General features: G+C 45.7%; 2 protein-coding genes across 2 annotated transcripts in view; one reads left to right on the top strand and one right to left on the bottom strand.

Moving 5' to 3' along the window:
• si:dkeyp-23e4.3 (rho GTPase-activating protein 7) overlaps window positions 1–2,716 on the top strand; it is a 94,702-nt gene extending 91,986 nt beyond the window's left edge. Inside the window, 5 exon segments of the mRNA XM_056408794.1 lie at window positions 25–93; window positions 95–268; window positions 346–578; window positions 661–834; window positions 1,603–2,716. Coding sequence (XP_056264769.1) covers window positions 25–93; window positions 95–268; window positions 346–578; window positions 661–834; window positions 1,603–1,699 — 747 coding nt within the window. The 3' untranslated portion in view covers window positions 1,700–2,716.
• Window positions 2,717–2,949: 233 nt separating this feature from the next.
• rars1 (arginyl-tRNA synthetase 1) lies at window positions 2,950–18,016 on the bottom strand. The gene is made up of 15 exons (XM_056408831.1): window positions 17,863–18,016; window positions 16,195–16,329; window positions 15,546–15,740; window positions 15,198–15,306; window positions 14,514–14,614; window positions 14,049–14,170; window positions 13,412–13,532; window positions 12,537–12,666; window positions 12,225–12,329; window positions 11,413–11,591; window positions 10,394–10,503; window positions 10,028–10,133; window positions 4,876–5,048; window positions 4,133–4,380; window positions 2,950–3,261 (listed from the first exon to the last, which is right to left on the bottom strand). Exons 1-15 carry the CDS (start codon window positions 17,905–17,907, stop codon window positions 3,152–3,154), a joined length of 1,989 nt encoding a protein of 662 aa, XP_056264806.1. The 5' UTR covers window positions 17,908–18,016; the 3' UTR covers window positions 2,950–3,151.
• Between the last annotated feature and the right edge of the window lie 1,861 nt (window positions 18,017–19,877).

The raw sequence follows: 19,877 nt of genomic DNA, 5'->3' as shown, positions 1-19,877 counted from the left end.
GATTTTTTTTAATCATCTTTGCAGCTTCCAGAGTTTTGGCCCGGTCAGCGTTCAAGTGCTGCAGGTTCCAGTGAGGACTCCCTCTCTGTGGGGAGGAGGAGGAGGAGGCCCGGTGTCCCCCAGTCAGAGTGGAGCTGAGGAGGAGCAGCAGAAGAGGAGGAGCAAGCTGCAGCTGAGCACCAAGCACCTCCTGGAGGAGGCCAGGGAGACGAGCAGAGGCTGGGAGAGCCACCCAGGCCCCGAGCATGTGGAGCTGGCCTTCAAGAAGGTGCTGATATTAATACATTGATAATATATAAGTAATAAAGTGGGAACGACCTAATCCTCCGTCTCCTCCGTCTGCAGGTGGACGACGGCGGCCTGCTGTGGATGTGGCGCGGCTCCGTGGAGGTGGAGGCCCCCGAGAAGGAGCTGCTCCATCGGCTGCTGAGGGAGCAGGAGCTGTGGGGGGGGCGGAGCCTGCGCCAGGCGGCCACCGTCCAGACCTTGTCCGAGGACTCCGAGGTCTACCGATACGTCCTGGAGGGCCAAGGCCACGCCCTGAGCTCCCGGGTCCCACGGGAGCACCTGCTGCTCAGGTGAGGAGGCGGGGCCAGTGGCAACAGCGATAAATAATCTATTATTGTCATAATGAATAATATCTCTCCTCCACGCTGTCAGGACCTGGCAGGCGGACCCGTCCTCCGGCCCGCTGTACCTGGCCTCCGTGTCCACGGAGCACCCCGAGGTGCTGCCGGAGGGGGTCAGGGCCCTCGTCCACTCCTGCCTCTACCTGCTGGAGCCCACCGGGGCCCGGAGGACCCGACTGACCCACCTCTGTCGCCAAGACACCAGGTGAGCGTCAGAGTTATGTAATCATTGGGGGGGGGTGTCCGTCTGTCCGTCTGTCTGTGTGTTTGTGCATTTGTAATAATAATAATTTAATAATAATGTATTAATAGTGTAATAATAATAATGTATAAATAATGTATTAATAGTGTAACAGTAGAGTATTAATAATGTAATAATAATGTATTAACAGTGTAATAATAATAATGCAACAGTAGAGTATTAATAATGTATTAATAGTGTAATAATAATAAAAAATTAACAGTGTAATAATAATAATGCAACAGTAGAGTATTAATAATGTAATAATAATCTAATAACAATGTATTAACGTTAAAGAGGTCGGAAGACTAGAAAAGAGCTTCACATCTGTGTCAAATTGTCTCTTCGAAATCTCTAAGAGGAAATATTCAGTCGTGTGTGTTCTTCTGTAAATCAGCTCAAAATATGAAAAAAACCAGGAAGTAGGTGAGAATATATCATTTAAACTCGTAGCACAGTTTAGCGCTCAAAGCGTGCACTTCTTTCCCCTGCGGTGTTTAACAAATGTTTCCAGGACATGTTTATTCATGACTGGGATATTAAGATGTATTTTAGGCCTTTAGCCTTTATAATCCTGAATCTCCGTCGGCGTGTTGATGTCCTCTGAATGTCTTTACAAAACACACGATTCCACAAATACCTCGTAAAAAACACAACCTCCACAAACCGTAGAACGACGGGGACGTTTACTTTGTGTTTCCCTTCGCTGAAAGCGCTCGTTTCATCCTCCAGGGGCCGGTCGCACGAGTGGCACAGCAAAGTGGGCGGCCACCTTCTGGCCGCCGGTCTCCTGGCCGTCAGGGACTCCTTCCGAGAGACCAAGATATGAGCCGAGGACTCTCCGTCCTTCACTCGGGAGACGAGGAGACGAGGACTGGCGACATGTTTTCGCAGAAGGCTCCTTTGAAACGCTCGTGGCCCAGCGAGCGGGGAAGGCGACCAATGAGGTCGCTTCCCTGGAGCATCTGAACCGCCTTCTCTTTTAGCTCCTTTTTTTCGATTCCTTCACGCGTTCCCTTTTTGTTTTTTATTGCCGGTGACCTGGCGAGCTTCGACAGACGCGCTGACGGGAACACGAGAAGCCGAGGCCCGATTTCGGCTTCTGGCTGAACAACGATGACGAGATGGCGACATTTTCATTTGTTGCCTCAAACAAGATTATCACAAAGTTATGGTTCTCCGTCTTATTCTTACCTGGACACGGAGGAGAGAGGCCGAAGGAATGAACGCAGGAAATAAGGACAGGAGACAAGGAAACAGACTTTCAGACGACCAGACATTTGGCTTCGGTTGAAAGGAGAGAAGGGAAGAGGAGTGAGGAGGCAGGAAGACGCCGGGAGAGAGAAGAGTCAGGTCCGACGCTAAATTTTAAACCTGTTCAAAATAAGGACATAAGTGTGTGTGTGACAGACAAAGTTCAAAGACGATTATCTACCTCTCCACAGGACGACGCCGCAGTTACGTGGCTTTTTGAAGTTTGACGGAGGCCCTCGGTAAAGGGAGGTGTGTGTGTGTATCCCACCGGACAACTTTCCTCTCTGCGCTTCCTGGATATTTCAACGTTTGTATTTATTCTTAGTCGATGGCCACGCCCACTTCTGTGTGCTCAGGCTGAGCTTCCCTTTATATTTTAAAGTGTCATCGAATATGAATTAGGGCGCATGTGATTGTGTATGTGCGTAAAAAGCCAAGATGCATTCAAGCGCCATCTTTCAGATTATTTAACTTAACGTATATCCTGAAACAAATATCACGTCTTATTTAATGTCGAGCAGCGTTCTCTCGTTGGCGTGGGAATTCTACATTTCTATCGCCGCCAAACGCCGAATTAAAACGTTTATTTGTTTCCTGTTGTGTTTTGTTTCTATTTTCTTTGTCCTGTGACAAACAGATCACTGACGGTAATTACAGGGGAGGGAGGAGAGAGAAAAGGAGAGCGTAGCGATGCTCCTTCAGAGGACACATCTGAGCGTCTCCCTGTGCCGTCAGTTTTCTGACGCGTCTGATAACAAAATTATTTCTCGAGTGTTTACAGATCAAAAACACGTCTTTAAACAGAGACAACAGTGACACACTGGGTCATTTGTTTGGGCTTCACATCGGTTCTTTAATAAAATTAAAAAAACTTTACATGAACTGTTGATTATTGAACTGAACATAAGGGCCGTCTCCTGGTGGAGACCAGACCTTCATTCTAAAAGTTCTGGGAGTTGTTTTTTTGGGGGTCTGCGACACGAGACCGTTGAGGGCGTCGCCGCTTCTCCCTCCCGCCGCCGTGACATCACATCCTCCCGACGGGGTTGATGCCCAGGATGTCAAAGCACTTGGCCATGACGGAGGCCGTGGCGTCGCAGAGCAGCATCCTCCACATGTTGACCTTCACCACCTCGCCTGGAGAGAGGAACACGTCAGGGAAACACGACGGAGACACGGCTACACAGGAAGAGGATCAGTTTATAAAACAAGAGGACCAACAGGTGGAGGACTAACAAGAGGAGGACTAACAAAAGGTGGAGGACCAACAGGTGGAGGACTAACAAGAGGAGGACTAACGGGTGGAGGACTAACAAGAGGAGGACCAACAGGTGGAGGACTAACAAGAGGAGGACTAATGGGTGGAGGACTAACAAGTGGACCAACAGGTGGAGGACTAACAAGAGGAGGACCAACAAGAGGAGGACTAACAGGTGGAGGACTAACAAGAGGAGGACTAACGGGTGGAGGACTAACAAGTGGAGGACCAACAAGAGAAGGACCAATAGGTGCAGGACCAATAGGTGGAGGACTAACAAGAGGACCAATAGGTGGAGGACTAACAAGAGGAGGACTAACAAATGGAGGACTAACGGGTGGAGGACTAACAAGAGGAGGACCAACAGGTGGAGGACTAACAAGAGGAGGACCAACAGGTGGAGGACCAACAGGTGGAGGACCAACAGGTGGAGGACTAACAAGAGGAGGACCAACAGGTGGAGGACCAACAGGTGGAGGACTAACAAGTGGAGGACTAACAAGAGGAGGCCTAACAAGAGGAGGACCAACAGATGGAGGACTAACAAGTGGAGGACTAACAAGAGGAGGACTAACAAGAGGAGGACTAACAAGTGGACCAACAGGTGGAGGACTAACAGGTGGAGGACTAACGGGTGGAGGACTAACAAGTGGACCAACAGGTGGAGGACCAACAGGTGGAGGACCAACAAGAGGAGGACCAATAGGTGGAGGACCAACAGGTGGAGGCCCGCCCCCCCTCTAGACGTACCCGTCTGCCGGTCCTTCTCCACGCAGTAGCAGCTGTCGTAGAACTCCGTGAAGGTGGTGGCGAGCTCGTACAGGAAGTCGCTGAGCGAGTGCAGCAGCAGGTCGTCCAGCATCTTGTGGAGGACCTCGGGGAAGCGCAGGATGCACTTGCCCAGCTTCCACTCCTTCTCGTGCTCCAGCCGGACCTCCGAGGTCTCGGCGGCCCTCCTCAGCGTGGCCTCGTCGATGTTGGCCAGGCGGGCGATGGACCTGCGGGACGCCGTCGGGAAACGCACCGCTCGTTAAAACAGGTACGGCGAGGGCTGCAACCAACTATTATTTTAAAAATCGATTAATCTGTAGATTATTTTTTCAATTAATCGGATAAAAAAAGAAAAAAAAACATTAATTTCCAACCTTTTATTCAAGAAACGACGCTTCACTCGCCCGACTATTTATGGTTCACTCGTGCCTGAGAGGGGGCGGGGCTTATCTCTGTTGCTTTTCTCCGTGGAAACAGTCATTTATTTTACGCCATCCACCACGGAAGAACTCACCTCTAGTTCTGCTTTATACTTGAAATGCGTTGCCAACTATTCCAATAATCGATTTATAGTCGAAGCCCTAACCTCTACCACGATTAATACAAACAAAATAATTTAAAAAAACACACATCTGGTGGCAAAGATGAATGTTTTCAGTAATTTAACGTTCGAATTGAAGCCGACGCCGGAATTCGAGGCCGGGGAACATCGGCTGCGTCACCTGATGCGCGTGAAGGCGTAGAGCAGGTACGCCGCCGTGTTGCCGCGGTCGTCCAGCATCTTGTCGAAGGAGAAGACGTAGTCGTTGACGCGGTTGTGCGACAGGTCGGCGTACTTGATGCAGCCGAAGGCGACGGAGCGCTGGGCTTTGGTCAGCTCCTCCGGGGTCAGGACCTGGTTTCGGAAAAAAGAAAAGTAACGTTTAATAAAACCAGGGTTCTTAAACATTCCAGGACTCTTAACCAAATGTCCACGACCAAACTGAAATCTCGGTATAAACATTAACAATTTAGAACATTTTGCGTATTGAGAGCGTACGCCGGCTTATATTTTGAGCGTCTGTCTTTGAAAAACATTAATTATTTTAAACTCGGCGTCAGTGAACATGTGATAACACATTTCCATGACTTTTCCACAACTTTTATGATTTACGTTTTTTTCATGACTTTTCCAGGCCTGGAAAATAACATTTTAAAATTCCATGACTTTTCCAGGTTTTCCATGACCCTACGAACCCTGTAAAACAGGAGACTTAAGACTCCTCCCCAACAATCCTAAAAAGGCTTTAAATATTTCAGATAACTAACTTTTATCAGCTGGTAATTACCGCCGGCGGCACGCCACCTTATGTCTCTAACGGTAAAAACCATCCAGCTTGAATTTTATCCAAATGATGAATCTCTTTGTCGCCCGAGGGCAAAGATTAAATTGACTTATTCAGCCGTCGCCTCCGTGAGCGACACCACGGGGAAGGAAGTTACGCAGAAGTTATTCCAGACGCGACTGGAGCGCCGACACTTTCTGTGGAGCCGACGAGACGAGAAGGACGGGTCCCAACGCGGCGCAGTATTATATTAGGGAACGGGAAGCTGAAGGGCGACGCGACGCGACGGCAGGAGACGAGAGAATACGACACGACGGGAAACCCATTACGACGTGAGAAAACAGAAGACACATTCATGGTGTCATTGTTAAACAATATTTACAAACGGGAGGAAATAGTGATTTACTGAGGACTGGGTTTCAGCTGCTGATATAAATAAATTAAATAAGGAGATATTGGGGTTGAAATAATATATTTATAATTACCTTGAAAATGCGGAAGGTAATGTTTTGACCGCCGTGTATTTATTTATTTATTTGTATGCGTGTTACTCTCATAACTCAAAAAGTATTAAACCGAATCGCATGAAATTTGGTGGGATGATTGGTTATTATCCGGGGACCATTTGATTAGATTTTGGGATCGATCGGGTCAAAGTCATGAAAAGGTCAAAATCTTCTTTTTACCATAGCCCTTGCAATTGGCATGCAACTAATGCTCATAATTCAATGCCCAATCTTGTGATATGCGAAGGTATGCGCTCTACCGAGTGCCCGTTCTAGTTCATCATGTATTCCATTAACGAGAATATCTAGTTACATTACATGTCGTTTAGCAGACACTTTTATCCAAAGCGACTTACAATAAGTGCATTCAACCTAGAGTACAAACTAAGAACAAGAATACAGAAAATAACATTTCCTCAACATAGTTGAACTACAAAAGCACCATAATAAGAGCTATTTAAGTAGTTATTGTAATAATAAATTTGCTTTCGTTTCAAAAGTCGTGCCTTATTATGGTTTTCATTTATTGCACAGGTTTATTCTAGTTGAAAAGGACAAAATCTAACTAAAGCACGGTGAGTAGATGAACGCTGGTTGTTGGTCTGGGTCTTCTGGGTTGAACACAGATGAACGGAGCGGTTTCATCCCCGCCCGGCCGAGCGGGATCTCTTGGGACAGCGACGCGACACGAGAAGTCAGACGAACGGACGTCTGACAGGGGAGGAGAGGAATTCAGTCAAATAATAAAATGTGAGAAAGTCGCGTCGCCGGGTGCCAGTGGGCACTGCGTGTGGAGATTACAACCGGCGGGGTGCGAGACGAGGCCCCAGGTGTTCATTCAGCTTGATAATAGTAGGATGGGAGCAGAGCCTTCAGGTATCAAGCTCCTCCTCTTTTATGGAACAGCTTCCACCTTCAGTCCTGGAGGCAGACACAGTCACCTCATGGAGACTGAAGACTTTCCTCTTGATGGTCTTATAGTTCGGGCTGAGTCAGGTTCACCTGGTCCCGCCCCTAGAGATGCTGCTATAGGCTTAGAGCACAGGGGTCAAACACAAGGCCCGCGGGCCGAATGCAGCCCACCGCGTCATTTTATGCGTCCCTGACGGCTTGAAAGACATACTGTATGATCACCTTTATATACCGTGCTTTTATTTTGAAGGTTACACATTAAATGGATTTGTGTTATAATATTAGAGAAATGTTCTTGTGTACAATATTTCTACTCTCGAACAAACAATAATCAAATGCAAAGAGTTATTTAACAATATGTTCGGGAGTAGTTTATACACTGCTTCAGTTACACCGGCCCTTTAAGAGGTGGCCATGACGCTGATGTGGCCCACCGTGAAGATGAGTTTGACACCCCTGGCTTAGGATACACTGAGCACCTCTCTCCTCTTCTCTCTCTCCTTATGGATGAATTCTCATCTCTCCATCACACATTATTCACTCAGCTTCCTCCCTGGAGTCCTTGTGACTTCACGTCGGGTCCATCGGACCTGGCGGGTCTGATGCCTCCTGCCTGGTGAGCAGATACGTGATATTGGGCTATATAAAATAAACCGAATCGAATAAATAACAATATTTTTGATAATCCGCTAATTGTGCGACAGCTGACTTATTAATAAATCGACCAATCGCAGCGGCCCGTGGCGGCGGGACAGCGGAGCAAAGAGGTCGGGGAACGTAGGAGACCGGCGATCCAGTCAGGAAAGCGCCGAACATAACAGGAGACAGAAGTATTTAATAAAAAGAAGAAGAAAGAAAATGGGACACGAGGAAACTCTAGAACAGAGGAACAGAGCGTTGCGCAACACGAAGCGGTGAAAACAACGGGCCGGGGTCGCTTTTAATGAGGGGGGTGAGCAGATGGGACCCGGACCGACGCGGAGCGCCCGGCCAGAAGAGCCTGCAGGGGAACTTTGTTGGCCGGCATTAAAAAAAACATCGGCTGTTCACGCGGCACCGAGTCGTCCGCTTGATACGTAAACAGAAAGGAGAACCCGACCCGCCCGTTCGCTCGGCTCCTTCCCGAATCCCTCAACGACGTACAGGCGAATTAAAAGAGACGCGAGGGGTCGCCGCGTGGAGTCAAGACGGCGGCGAGCGGCCGGCTCGGGATGAAGGAGCGAGCTCCGGAACACGTCGTGTCGGAGTCGAATCCAGAGACGAGCTGGAACGAAATAAAGAGGTGAGCGGACGAAAAAAAAACGCTTCCTGTTCCTAAACTACCAAACACACACTTTTTTTTTAACGAGGTCCAGCTGCACCAGGGGACAGTGGCAAATAACGTGAGTGGTAACCCCCACGCACACACACACATCAAGCCTTCTCCCTGGACGGAGGAAACGATCGCCATGACAACCTCGGACACTAAAACCAATTAAAGGGAAGCAGAAAGCAGCGATGGAGTTTATTCTTTTGGGCAGAGGGGGGGGTCGGGGGGCTTCATTCTGGACAGATTGTTTTAAAATGTGGTATATTTACGTCGAGGACGTTTGAAGACGTCGTCTTGACGTTCGGGAACTTGTGGCCGGCACTTTCCCCACAATTAAGCAAAAAAATATATAATAATAAGCTGTAGAATTTAAAATTAACCGGCTTGGAGTTTCCTCTCTACTTCTAAGGACCAACGGTACTCTTCCTCCCGCCACGAGGAATCCTTGGGATCGTGGTTCTCGGAACATCGGGGCAAAAATGTGTGTTTTCCTGCTGATGAAGCGTTATCCAACGTGTTGTGATTCAGCGTGACACACACACACACGCGTTTCCAGCCATAAAGAAGTCTCTGTGAGGCGGCAGACGTGACAATAAGAGGTGCGCGTTCAAGAGAGACCACCTGTGGTCGAGCCGCCCTCACAGCTGAGATGAGAAGAGGGGAAAAAGAAAGAACAAACCCCCCGTGGCTTCGTTTCATTTACATTTCAGACGCGGCCGTCTCCCAAAGTGATCAGAAAGATTCGGCTCGGTTCAGGATGAAGGCGAGAATAATTATTTTGTCTACTGTAAAAGAAATAAGCTTCGTCACTCAGGGCGATCGGCGGAAATAACGAGCGGCTGACTGGAAGGCATCCCCTCTTTCTTAATACTAAAACGGCTGCTTGTCAAAGATTAAACGTTGGACCCGAGCCGATTGAAATACAAGCTTAAAGAGTGCGCTGTATTTCTGACGATAACCGGAGAGAAATAAGACAAACAAGGCAGAGACTTTGGAGAGGTGATTAATTATGAAACAGCCGGCCGGGAACGGCGACGCCTCGGAGTTAAAAGATATTACAATTACACCGACGCAGCTCCCGAGTCGCTGCAGACGGATTTGTCTTTTGTTTATTTGTCTTCAAACTTTCTTTCTTTAAGAAAAAAAGAAAAGAAAAAAAACATCAAGTTGATTGTCCCGCAATTTAAATCTTTTCAGTTGCAGTGTGTCGTCGTTGGGGGGGGGGGGGGGGGGTCCAGGCCGACCTCCCTCCTCATATACGAGCATTACGCCGGCCCTGTGGGCTTTTTAAAAATGCATTACATTTTCTTTATTTTAGTTTTCCTACTCAACGTGTAGAAAAGTCAGAGGAACACCAAAGTCGGTCGTATTTATCGTCCTGGGAATGTGAACGTCTGCCCCAAAAGTTGATGGAAGCTCGTCAAACATTTCTGAAGATATTTGACTCTGAACCAACGAGATCTGGGTCCAAAAAAGACAGAAAACATCTAAATATACAAGCCGGTCGCAGCTGGAAAGTGGCCTGAAAATATATGTAGATCCACCTTAAGGCTACTGCTCCCCTCAGATTAATACCACCTTAAATGTGTTCTTTAATCCACCTGTTGACGTCTGCCCATTGATAAAAACTGACTCTTGAACACAGCCCGGGTCCCCCACTGACCCTCATGAACACAGCCCGGGTCCCCCACTGACTCATGGCGAGTTAAGTTATAAACTACGAGCCCCACGGTCAGAAATAACTGACGTGATGAAGAACGGCGTCTCCCTCCTCCTCGCCGTTCTTCATCAGTCGCTGTGGACGTGACGATGCAGTTCTCACCTTGTCCCGCTCCTTCTCCTTCAGCTTGTCCATGGACCTCTTCAGCCCCTCGTCCAGCAGGTCCATCAGCCTCACCGTTTCTCCAGAACGCGTCTTAAACTTCTTCCTGAGCGAGAAGGACGGGGAAGAGGAAGAAAAACAAAAAGGACCTCAAAAACATTCAATCTGGGAGACGAGATAAAAGACGACGAGTTCCCAGGTCCTGATGATCGACTTTGTTACAAAGACTTTGTTCCGTGAGACTATCGTTTGGGTCAGGGGGACAACCGAGTTACACCACTCACCGCTGCGTTCGTTCGTGTTGCCGGGGGACTTTGGCGGATTTAAACTAAACCCTTTCAAAATAACGCAAAGATTTAAACGTACTTGTCTTCCCCCAGCACCACTCCAAAGCCCGCGTGCTCCACCCGGGTCACCTGGGGGTCGTACCAGCCGATCATCTGAGCTGCAGCAAACACCACCTGGAAGTGCGTGGCCTGAGAGGAGGGAACACAGACGTCACGTTAGACTTCCCAGATAAAGATAGAACTTCGACGTCTCTGCCGCCGGCCAATAGGAACGTCGGTAGTTTAGCAGGCGTTTCGTTTTTCAGCGTCGGACAAATAAAACCTGCTGATGGGACTCAAACACTTACGATGGCTCATGTGTACAAGAATAGGTGCAGCCTAGCGCATAAACGTTGACTTAATGTATTTCTCAGGATGAGTGGAAAGCTCGACGTCAGTCATCTTTTTGTGTCCTTTTGAAACTTCCAGAAATTAATATTAATATCAAGTCATTAATGACATCATCCATCTAGCTTCTGCTGCAGACGCCCGTCTTCATTTTAAAGCCCAGCGTGCAGCCTGAGACGGACACAACGTCGTCTTCGGCTTTCGGCTCGAGCGGCGAGCTTCAAACGAGGATTTTTAGAGAGATTTATTGAAATGATAATTAGTAGTCTGGATGTTGTTTAAGTTTATATATATTTAAAACCAACAAGAACAAATAAAGTTGTTCTCGTCCGTGCTTCAATAGACTTTAGGATACATTTTATTCCTAAAACACTGAGGTGGTGTGGAACTATTTGTCTTTCGTGCAGTGTGAAGACGAAGAGAGTTTGTATTTACAGTCCATGTTCTCCTTCGGCCCTGAAGAACAAGCGGTGCAGTAAAGCCTTCGGGTCAGAACCGACAGCAGTGACATCGCTGTCAAACTAAAAGGCCCCTCTGCGCCCCATTAGATGTTTTATCGTGCAACTTTTGGTATTTCCGTTCCCCTTTGTTTACCTTCTTCCTTCCAGGTTTCTTTATATTTTATTCTGCATTTGTTCCCTGTAAATCTTCATCTGTCTGAACTCCCTAGCCTCTCTCTCTCTCCCTCCCTCTCTCCCTCTCTCCACCCACCTGTCCGCTGTCCGTGACGTAGATTATCATGTCGGCCTTCTCAACGAAGAGTCGCTGATGCAGCGCGGCGAGGTCCGACGTGTCGTAGGTGAAGCCGCCGTCCGACTTGACGATGGTGAGGGGGATGGGCTGACCGGGGACGAAGACGACCCAACGACCCTCGTCCAGCTCCGACAAGCCTGAGGAAATAAACCGAGATATAGGGATTGTGGACGAGAGGTGAGTTGGGTGCACAGAGAGAGAGAGACAGAGAGAGAAAAAGTGAGCTACAGAGAGAGGACAGAGAGCGAGACAGACCGAGAGAGCGAGAGAGACACACACACACAGAGAGCGAGAGAGACACACAGAGAGAGAGAGATAGAGAGAAAGACAGAGCACGAAACACAGAGAGAGAGAGAGAGACACACACAGACAGGGAGAGAGAGAAAGAGTGAGATACAGAAAAAGAGAGAGACACACAGAGAGACAGACAGAGAGGGAAAGAGAGAGAGATCAATTAAATGGGTGTGTTTTGAGGTAAAAAAGAGAAAGGAGATAAAGAGTGAAATGGGGAAAAGTAGACAATCCAAAAACAAAGTAAGAATATCAGAGACTGTTTGAAGAAAGAAGTGCGAGTCAATATTGCCCCCTGGTGGTCACACCACGAACAGCAGGCTATAAGGTGATCATCACATTGAACGCTGAGGATTTTGGTATTATTGGTGCAGAGCTTTTGGATAAGTGGGTCCATGAAGTCACAACTTCAACTCTGGAGAGGCCCCGGCGCTCAAACTGAGGGCCACCCTTTGACCTTTGACCCGCTGCACACTGACCTCTCTCCTCGAACTCCTTCACCACCTTCGTCATCATGTCCTGGTAGTACGACTCTCCTCTCTCGACGATCTTGATGTCCAGGCAGTCGTAAACCTTCTGAAACTCTAAAAACAGACGCACAACAAGCCTCACTTGAGAACTGGTATATTTAAAAAAAATTAAAAAGTAAAGCTCAAACAAAGTTAAAATAAAGTAATGATTTCACACATCGCTTTAGTTCTATGTCAAAACAGCTCATTAGATGCGTTGTGTGTTTTAGGGAGGATATTATATATAATAGTTATTATAATCCGATTTCATATGCAGTCTACCTCTCCTGGACACGTCACAGATGAGGTTCCAGGCTTTGATGAAGTCGGGCTCTTTGCTCTGCAGCCTGACGACACACTGATAGGCTCGCTTCTTAAAGTCCTCCTCTTCGTCAAAACGCTTCTTCGACTCCTTAGTAAGGGAAGAGGAGGAGACAGAAGGGAGCAGGGAGCATGGTGTAAAAGGTAAATGAAGTGTGAAGAGCAGAATGTATTCACACACATATGCAAAGTACTGCACTGCAGGCACATTACTCTCCCCAGACCCTCTTGGCATTAACTTACACTCTTTATAATTGACATTCATTTACAAAAATAAATCAAATGTATATCGATCATTAAGCGATTTCCCCTCCCTGTGAACTTTGGCTTCAGACCGTCAGATAAGAAGTGGGCGTGGTCACCGTGACGTCACCCGCCGGTTTGTGGACTACGGGTTTGAAGCCTCGAGTTCGTCGTTTTGTCCGTCGCCATCTCGTTTTTTTTAAAGTTGGAGGACGACAAACACGGACCACGCCGTGGCAGTGACCACGTACAATGTTTACTGTGGCGATACATCAAGTGAGAAGTGGTCATTTTCTCATAGGCTTCTATACACACTTCTTTTTGCAACCAGAGGAGTCGCCCCCTGCTGGCCAGTATACATAATGCAGGTTTAAAGGCACATCCAGAGTTTTACTTTTCAGAACCGCTCGTGGTTCTCTTCTTCCCTTCAGTGGGACTTTGTCTAAATATGATGAGTGACAACGTGATGCTTTGAAGTTAAAGTCTTTGATTTAGCCGCGTGTCCGTTTCAGAGACTTTGCACCCTGAGGATTCGGATGGCGAGCAGCAGTGGGGGAAACGGATAGACGGAAACACGCGGAGTTACCACTGACTTTGTAGAAGCTCTGAAGGTCACCAATGGGCGGACAACTCGTCAGGTAGTCGGGGAATTTATCATGCAGGTGGGCGATCAGCATCCCGAACTGGGTCCCCCAGTCTCCCACGTGGTTCAACCTGAGAAGGGCGATAGAAGGTGAGCACCTCTAGGACCGTGTTGGTGGAGCTATCCATCCTCTGTTTACGTTCATCTTTAGACAGAATACAGACAAACATGCAGGAACTTACGGTATCATGGTAAAATGAGAACAGTCGTACAGATTTAAGAGAAAGTTTGAATACTTTGAATGTAAAAAACCCCCCAAAAAACAAGTTTTGCTTCCTGACGTTGGACATGCCCGTGTCGACTTGGGACTCGACTGGAAAGACTTTAAACTGACTTGTGACTTGACACAGGCCCCGCCCACCCTCCTCCAATATGCCGACTTAAGCATTTTCATAGAGGATTGATTGAGGCAACAACAACTTTTCCTCATCCCGAGGAGAAAACTTTACTTTTTTTATAGAAAATAAGTCTATTCAATAAAATGAAGACGGCAGCTTCAGTGGAATATTAATGTGGATGAAGCCGTTGAGACCCTTTGTCGTGTTTCTGGGACAGTGAGCTTTGCAGCGTGTGTTTCGTGAACTGACCGGACAACGTCGTAGCCCAGAAACTCAAACAGCCGACTCATGCTTTCCCCGATGATGGTGGAGCGCAGGTGGCCCACGTGCATCTCTTTGGCGATGTTGGGAGAAGAGAAATCCACCACGACCTGAGACGCACACAAAAAAATAAAATAAAGATAAGACATCTGAGACATATAAAACTGATCAATCGAAAAATGTGGAATTTAACTTTCTTTTTTTTTTAAACTAAAATGTTTGTAGATGGATATTTTATTAATCCCACAAGAGGAAATGTCTTCTTTTTTGTTATAATGAGGTGTGACTTAAATATCTTACATGTTTTCTCTCCTGTGGCCGTGATCATTTTAGACTTATCTATTTTATTCTAAATTTGCTTTATTGTAATACTCGTTTCAACCACCAGAGACTAAAGTGGCACAGCCAATGCCTCCACTTCTTGTGAACTGATCCGTGTCTGGCTACACGTACCCGCTTCCTGGCCTCCAGTGGGGGGGGCTGCACGCCGTTGATCAGCAGTTTGCTCAACAGTTTGGACACAAACGACCTCTTCAGATGGATGTTGATGAACCCTGGAGACACAAAAGACACCACAGACTAAAGCGGGAGCGGAAACTGGAACTCTACCGAGACATCCGGCATCAACACAACCACCGACCGACTCTCGGAAGAGGCCGAATCAACCATTGTAGTTCCTCTAATACCTGTGATGTCGTCAGGGACGGCTCGTGTACTCAGAACACCTGGAGCTGAAACGTGCATTTCTGCTCGCCTGTTAGATTTAAATTTCAACCATTTCTTTAAATAATTTCCTTGTGATGTATTATTATCTACTACATGATGGAGAATTCATAGCAGTTGCAAAATGTTTCATTCATTCATGAACATTTCTCAAAGCTGCACTGACATTCGACGTACTGCTAATAAAAAAAATTACAAAATGTAATGAATGAGTGACGACGATCAACTTGTATCGTTGTGTTATATTTGTTTAATAAAGTTCTTATCGTTGTCTGTCGTTAAATAAAAACACAAATCTTTCTAAAACTTAAGAATAGAAGGCGGGGACATAGCTCTCTGGTGCTGTGTCCAAAGGGTTCCCCCAACGGTCAAAGAAAAGTCATGAAGAAGAATCCCGGCCAGGTGTTTCAGTACCTGGTCCGGCGATTTCGGTTTTCTGGATGAGGTCGTTGTCCGGAAGGTTGTGGATGATCTTCTCTGCTATTTCCCTCGGATTGGTTTTCACGCCCTGAGCCTTCAGCATCTGCAACGCCGCAAAGTCAGAGGCTTAAAATGTGTTCCTGACCTGCCGGGCATCCACAAGCACATCTCTGCAGAGTATGTGTGTGTGTGTGTGTGTGTGTGTGTCGTCAGTATTTCGATAAGTTGTAACTTCTAAAATCTGCTGCGAGAGATTTGCAATAATTCAAACACATTTACAGTTTGAGGATCGACAACACGACTTTCATTCGGGCCCCAGTGGGAGAGTAACGGCGGTCTGACCTGAGCCAGCGCCATGGCGCTGTTGCACTGGTAGTCTCCGAACTTCGCCTGCTGGTTGGCGGCGACGGCCACCGGGGGGTCGTCCAGCTCGGGGCACGCGGCCCGGATGGCCTCGCCGAAAACCTCCTGCAGCCGGTGGTTGATGTTGGTCATGGATTTGCTGCAGTCGGCCGTCCTCCCCTCCAGCAGCAGGCTCTGCGGGACGCACAGCACAGAGGCTTCAGGAGGAGGAGGAGGATGAGGAGGAGGAGGGGGGGAACACAGGCGAGGATTTTGGGTGATGTGCGACGTAATCTTTTAAGTCGTATTTTGGCAGTGACGCCGGTCGCCTGGTGGAACAAGCACGCTGGGCACGGAGAAGTGAATCTGTGCTGCAGGAGCAATTACAAACAGCTTATTTTTTTTATTTTTACAGCTGCGTTGACGACAGATTTTAATTTGTAATCTCCTACGCAACTGACGTTTGTACAAGGAACAAGTTAAACAAACCAATTTGTTTCAGAGGTTTAGATGATCGTATATATTCAGGTCCCCATCGCCGCTTTTTGAACAGCTGAACTAACAAACGGAGGAAGAGTGAGATCAGCTGCTGTTTTTCAGGAGCGCCCCCTGCTGCTTCGCCTGCTGCGTCGCTTGTTGCGTCGCTCACCTTCTTGAGGATGTTGACGCGGTACTTCAGCTTGGTGTTTTCATCCCGCAGCTCATCCATTTCTTGGGATGGACCGAGGGTCTGCGGCTTCTTCAGGCTCTCGATCTCGGCAGAGAGACTCCGGATCTCCTGTTCCTGTGAAACAAAACAAGGAACCGATGTTAACTCGTGGCGCAGGAGCTCGTTCCTGCAGAGAACCGGAGACACCCAGCTGAACTTCATATGCAGTCTCAGTCGTATTTTAACACCGATATGACATACTTTTGGGCATTTTCAAATTATCGTCATCCCTGCGAATAAACATGTGTCAAAATAATCCACTGATGGGTTTTTCTTTTGTTTACATAAACTTCCTGTGATTTTTAACAGTCAATCCGTGATTTTCTACAGTGAATCTGAATCTATACATTCAGCCACCAAAGATGGGTTTTCAATAAATATTAAAACCACCGCTGTCACCAGGAGGAACTCTGATAATAACGTGGGCCGTAAAGAGGTTTATAGCACCTCAAAAAGAGTCACAATGAAACCAAAAGCTACAGAACACAAAGTGACAAACATTCAAAGTCCAAAAGACTTCCGGAAAGTCAAGTGAACTTTCCCACAGAATCCGAAAAACAAATATATTGTGTTAAGATGCATTGAAATCAATTTTAACAGAGAACACAGACACTGATGAAAAGCTCACTCATGACTCGACTGTAATTGAATAAAAGTTTAAACATTTAGTCAAATAATCAACACAGTAAATTAAACTATTCTGAAAATTGATTAATTGAAAAAATTATGTAGAAGTGACGAGGCTTCCCTGGTTTCAGAATCTCAAATGTGATGATTTGCAGGATTTTCTTTGTCATACATGATAATCCACTGAATATCTTTGGATTTAAGGCTGTTTTTCAGAATAAAATCTTGCAGTTTGAATACGGCAACCGAGTTTTGAAGAAACAGGGTATTCTTTCCACTATTTACAGATAATCTATTGAATAAACAAAAACATTTTCAACAATGAAAATACTCAGTTGCAGTCTTACATTAGTATACAATTTAAATAATATCTAAATGATGAAGCTTTGCCCTTTTATCGTCACTATCAAGGACCAGTGTTCAGAGCCATAGATGAGCCCCAAACGAACTGCACTCACCAGTCCGTAAACGTAACATCTAGCTGGCTGATCTACCTGCAATATGCACCTTTATTATGATTAATAGCTTTACTTATATATTTACTCAGAGTGAGTACAAGAGGGATTTACTCACACAACACTTACATCAAATATCAGCTCATTTTAATGCTTTCTTTATTCTCATAAGACTCGATCATCGAGTAAACTAAACACGCCGCTTTGTGACAATATGAACACATTGTGAAACTACTACGCTGATGTGGCGTCCCTGAACGCCCCACAAATAACTTGACAGGAAAACCAAACCTAAACGTTTTTTGTGTGTGTTTTTTTATACAAGCGGCGGTTGGTGTAATTAATGTGAGCTGAATGTGAGGGGACCGCCTACTCGATAAAGAGTCTACATGTTCTTCGTCGATGTAATTTATTGGACTGATAAGTAGTAACTAAATCGAGTTTTCTTAATAACATTTTAGTCACACATACACATGATTAGCCTGCGAGCTAACGCGAGCTACGTCCCCCGCATGCCGGCGGTTACCTGTCGCAGTAGCCGGGCTGTGTACTCGGTGACAGGGTCTCCCATCTTTCTGAAACCCCAGAGAGAAACTCTTCCGTCGGCTTGATGTGGAATCTCGTGGCTGATGAAACAGACCGAGCAACGAGGAAGAAGTTCACAAACTTTGAAGTCTACTTCCGGTACAGGTCATCTCCTGCTCGTTCTTCTTCGTGTTTCCTGGCGGCTCGATAAAGATGTAAAAAAAGGACAGCGCCACCTCACGTTCACTGTGCAGCAACAATAACACGTAATGAGGCCACACTATACAAATATATACAAATAAACATTGTATATATATTTATGAATGTATATATATATATAAAATAAATATATATTTATATAATATATATATGTATATAATATACATATATAAGTATATATATAAATATATATATATGTATAGTATATACATATTTATATATACATATATGATATTAATATATATGTATATTATATTATATCTATCTATAAATAACTGCACTAGGCGACACTTACTTCATTGGTAAATATTTGACTTTTTGCTGCACTAAACATGACAGCTATGGTTTCATTTAAAACATGTTTTATGATAAGCTTATAAAAATACCCCACATTGCTGAAAATCAAACCTGTAACAGTATTTTCATCACTTTTTTGGGGCATTCACAAACCTTACAAGAACAATTAGAACCCCTTCTTAGATTGACCTTGTGACCCTTTGGAGGCCTGCTCTTTAAGTCGAGAATCACTGGACTAAACGTGCAACCTGCACATAAAGAACTTTACTGAAAAAAAGTAGAGTTGTATAGTGTAGTATTTATTTTTAATAAATTTATATATATATAATATACATATATAATATATGTACAGATATAATATACATATATAATATACATATTAATATTAGGGCTGTCAATCGATTTAAAAAAACGAATTGCACATTTTGAAATTCATTAATCAGCTCTCTATATAATGAGGCAGTTTTCCGCGCCGTGTTCTCTGGTTCTCTGACTGACAGGCTGCTAATGAGCCTCACCTGTGAGGTGGGTCGGTCCTTTGTGATTTACTGCGTGTTCATTGGTTGTTTTTTTCGCAAAATGTTGACAGACAAACGAATACTGTAGTAATTACCCATTTAAACTAATATTATTCATAAAGACAAGCCAATGAGTTCCTGTTGATGTTGACCACGTTACACACACAACAATATACATTAAATACGTCCCATTCAATACTAACCGTACGGTGCTAACAACACACAGTGTTACAATGCTAACCAACACAAGTAAAGTAAACTATAGAAGCAGTTGACCAACATATACAACTGAGAACCGTTCATTAAGTAACTTCATTGACAAAATGCGGCGTACTTACGTGTAACTGTTGGTCCGAAAAGAGCCGCGAAAAGACGCTGCGCGAGGCTCAGGTGAGTGTGCTGCTCAGGGTTGCCAGGTCTGTGTGACAAAACCAGCCCAATGGCCAATCAAAACCAGCCCAAAACCAGCCCAATGGCCAATAAAACCAGCCGAAAAAACAGCCCAATATCAGAACTCAAAATATGCCCGTGCCAAACCATATACACTGCTTTTAAAGTGTGTGTATGTGGGCGTGTCCCATGTCCATGTGTGTACGTCAGGCACTTGCACAGACATTTTGGGGGGCAGGTGCTCAAACCAAAAAAAAGGGCACCCATCGCCAAAATGATTTTTCCAAGTTCAGGAGTTGGTTGCTAGCAACACTTGAAACACATTGTGTCGTGAGAAGACATGAGAGTTGAACAAAATGACATGTTTGCTGTTAACAATTACAATTTATTTTCATTTACAAAATAATAGGAGCCAAAAATGACATATAATAAACAACGTACTAACCTCGACCGTTCGGTCATGCCGGGAAATATCAAACTTCTGTAAAAAAATTATAAGGCCTCAATCTGATATTTCCCAGCATGACATCACTCTTGGTTAGTAAGAAGCTATTACAAGTGTTGTTTTTTCTTGCGTTTACTCTTTTCACCC

This window comes from Pseudoliparis swirei, chromosome 3, assembly GCF_029220125.1.
Source record: "Pseudoliparis swirei isolate HS2019 ecotype Mariana Trench chromosome 3, NWPU_hadal_v1, whole genome shotgun sequence".
Lineage (NCBI taxonomy): Eukaryota > Metazoa > Chordata > Actinopteri > Perciformes > Liparidae > Pseudoliparis > Pseudoliparis swirei.
This window is presented reverse-complemented; position numbering and strand designations above follow the sequence as displayed.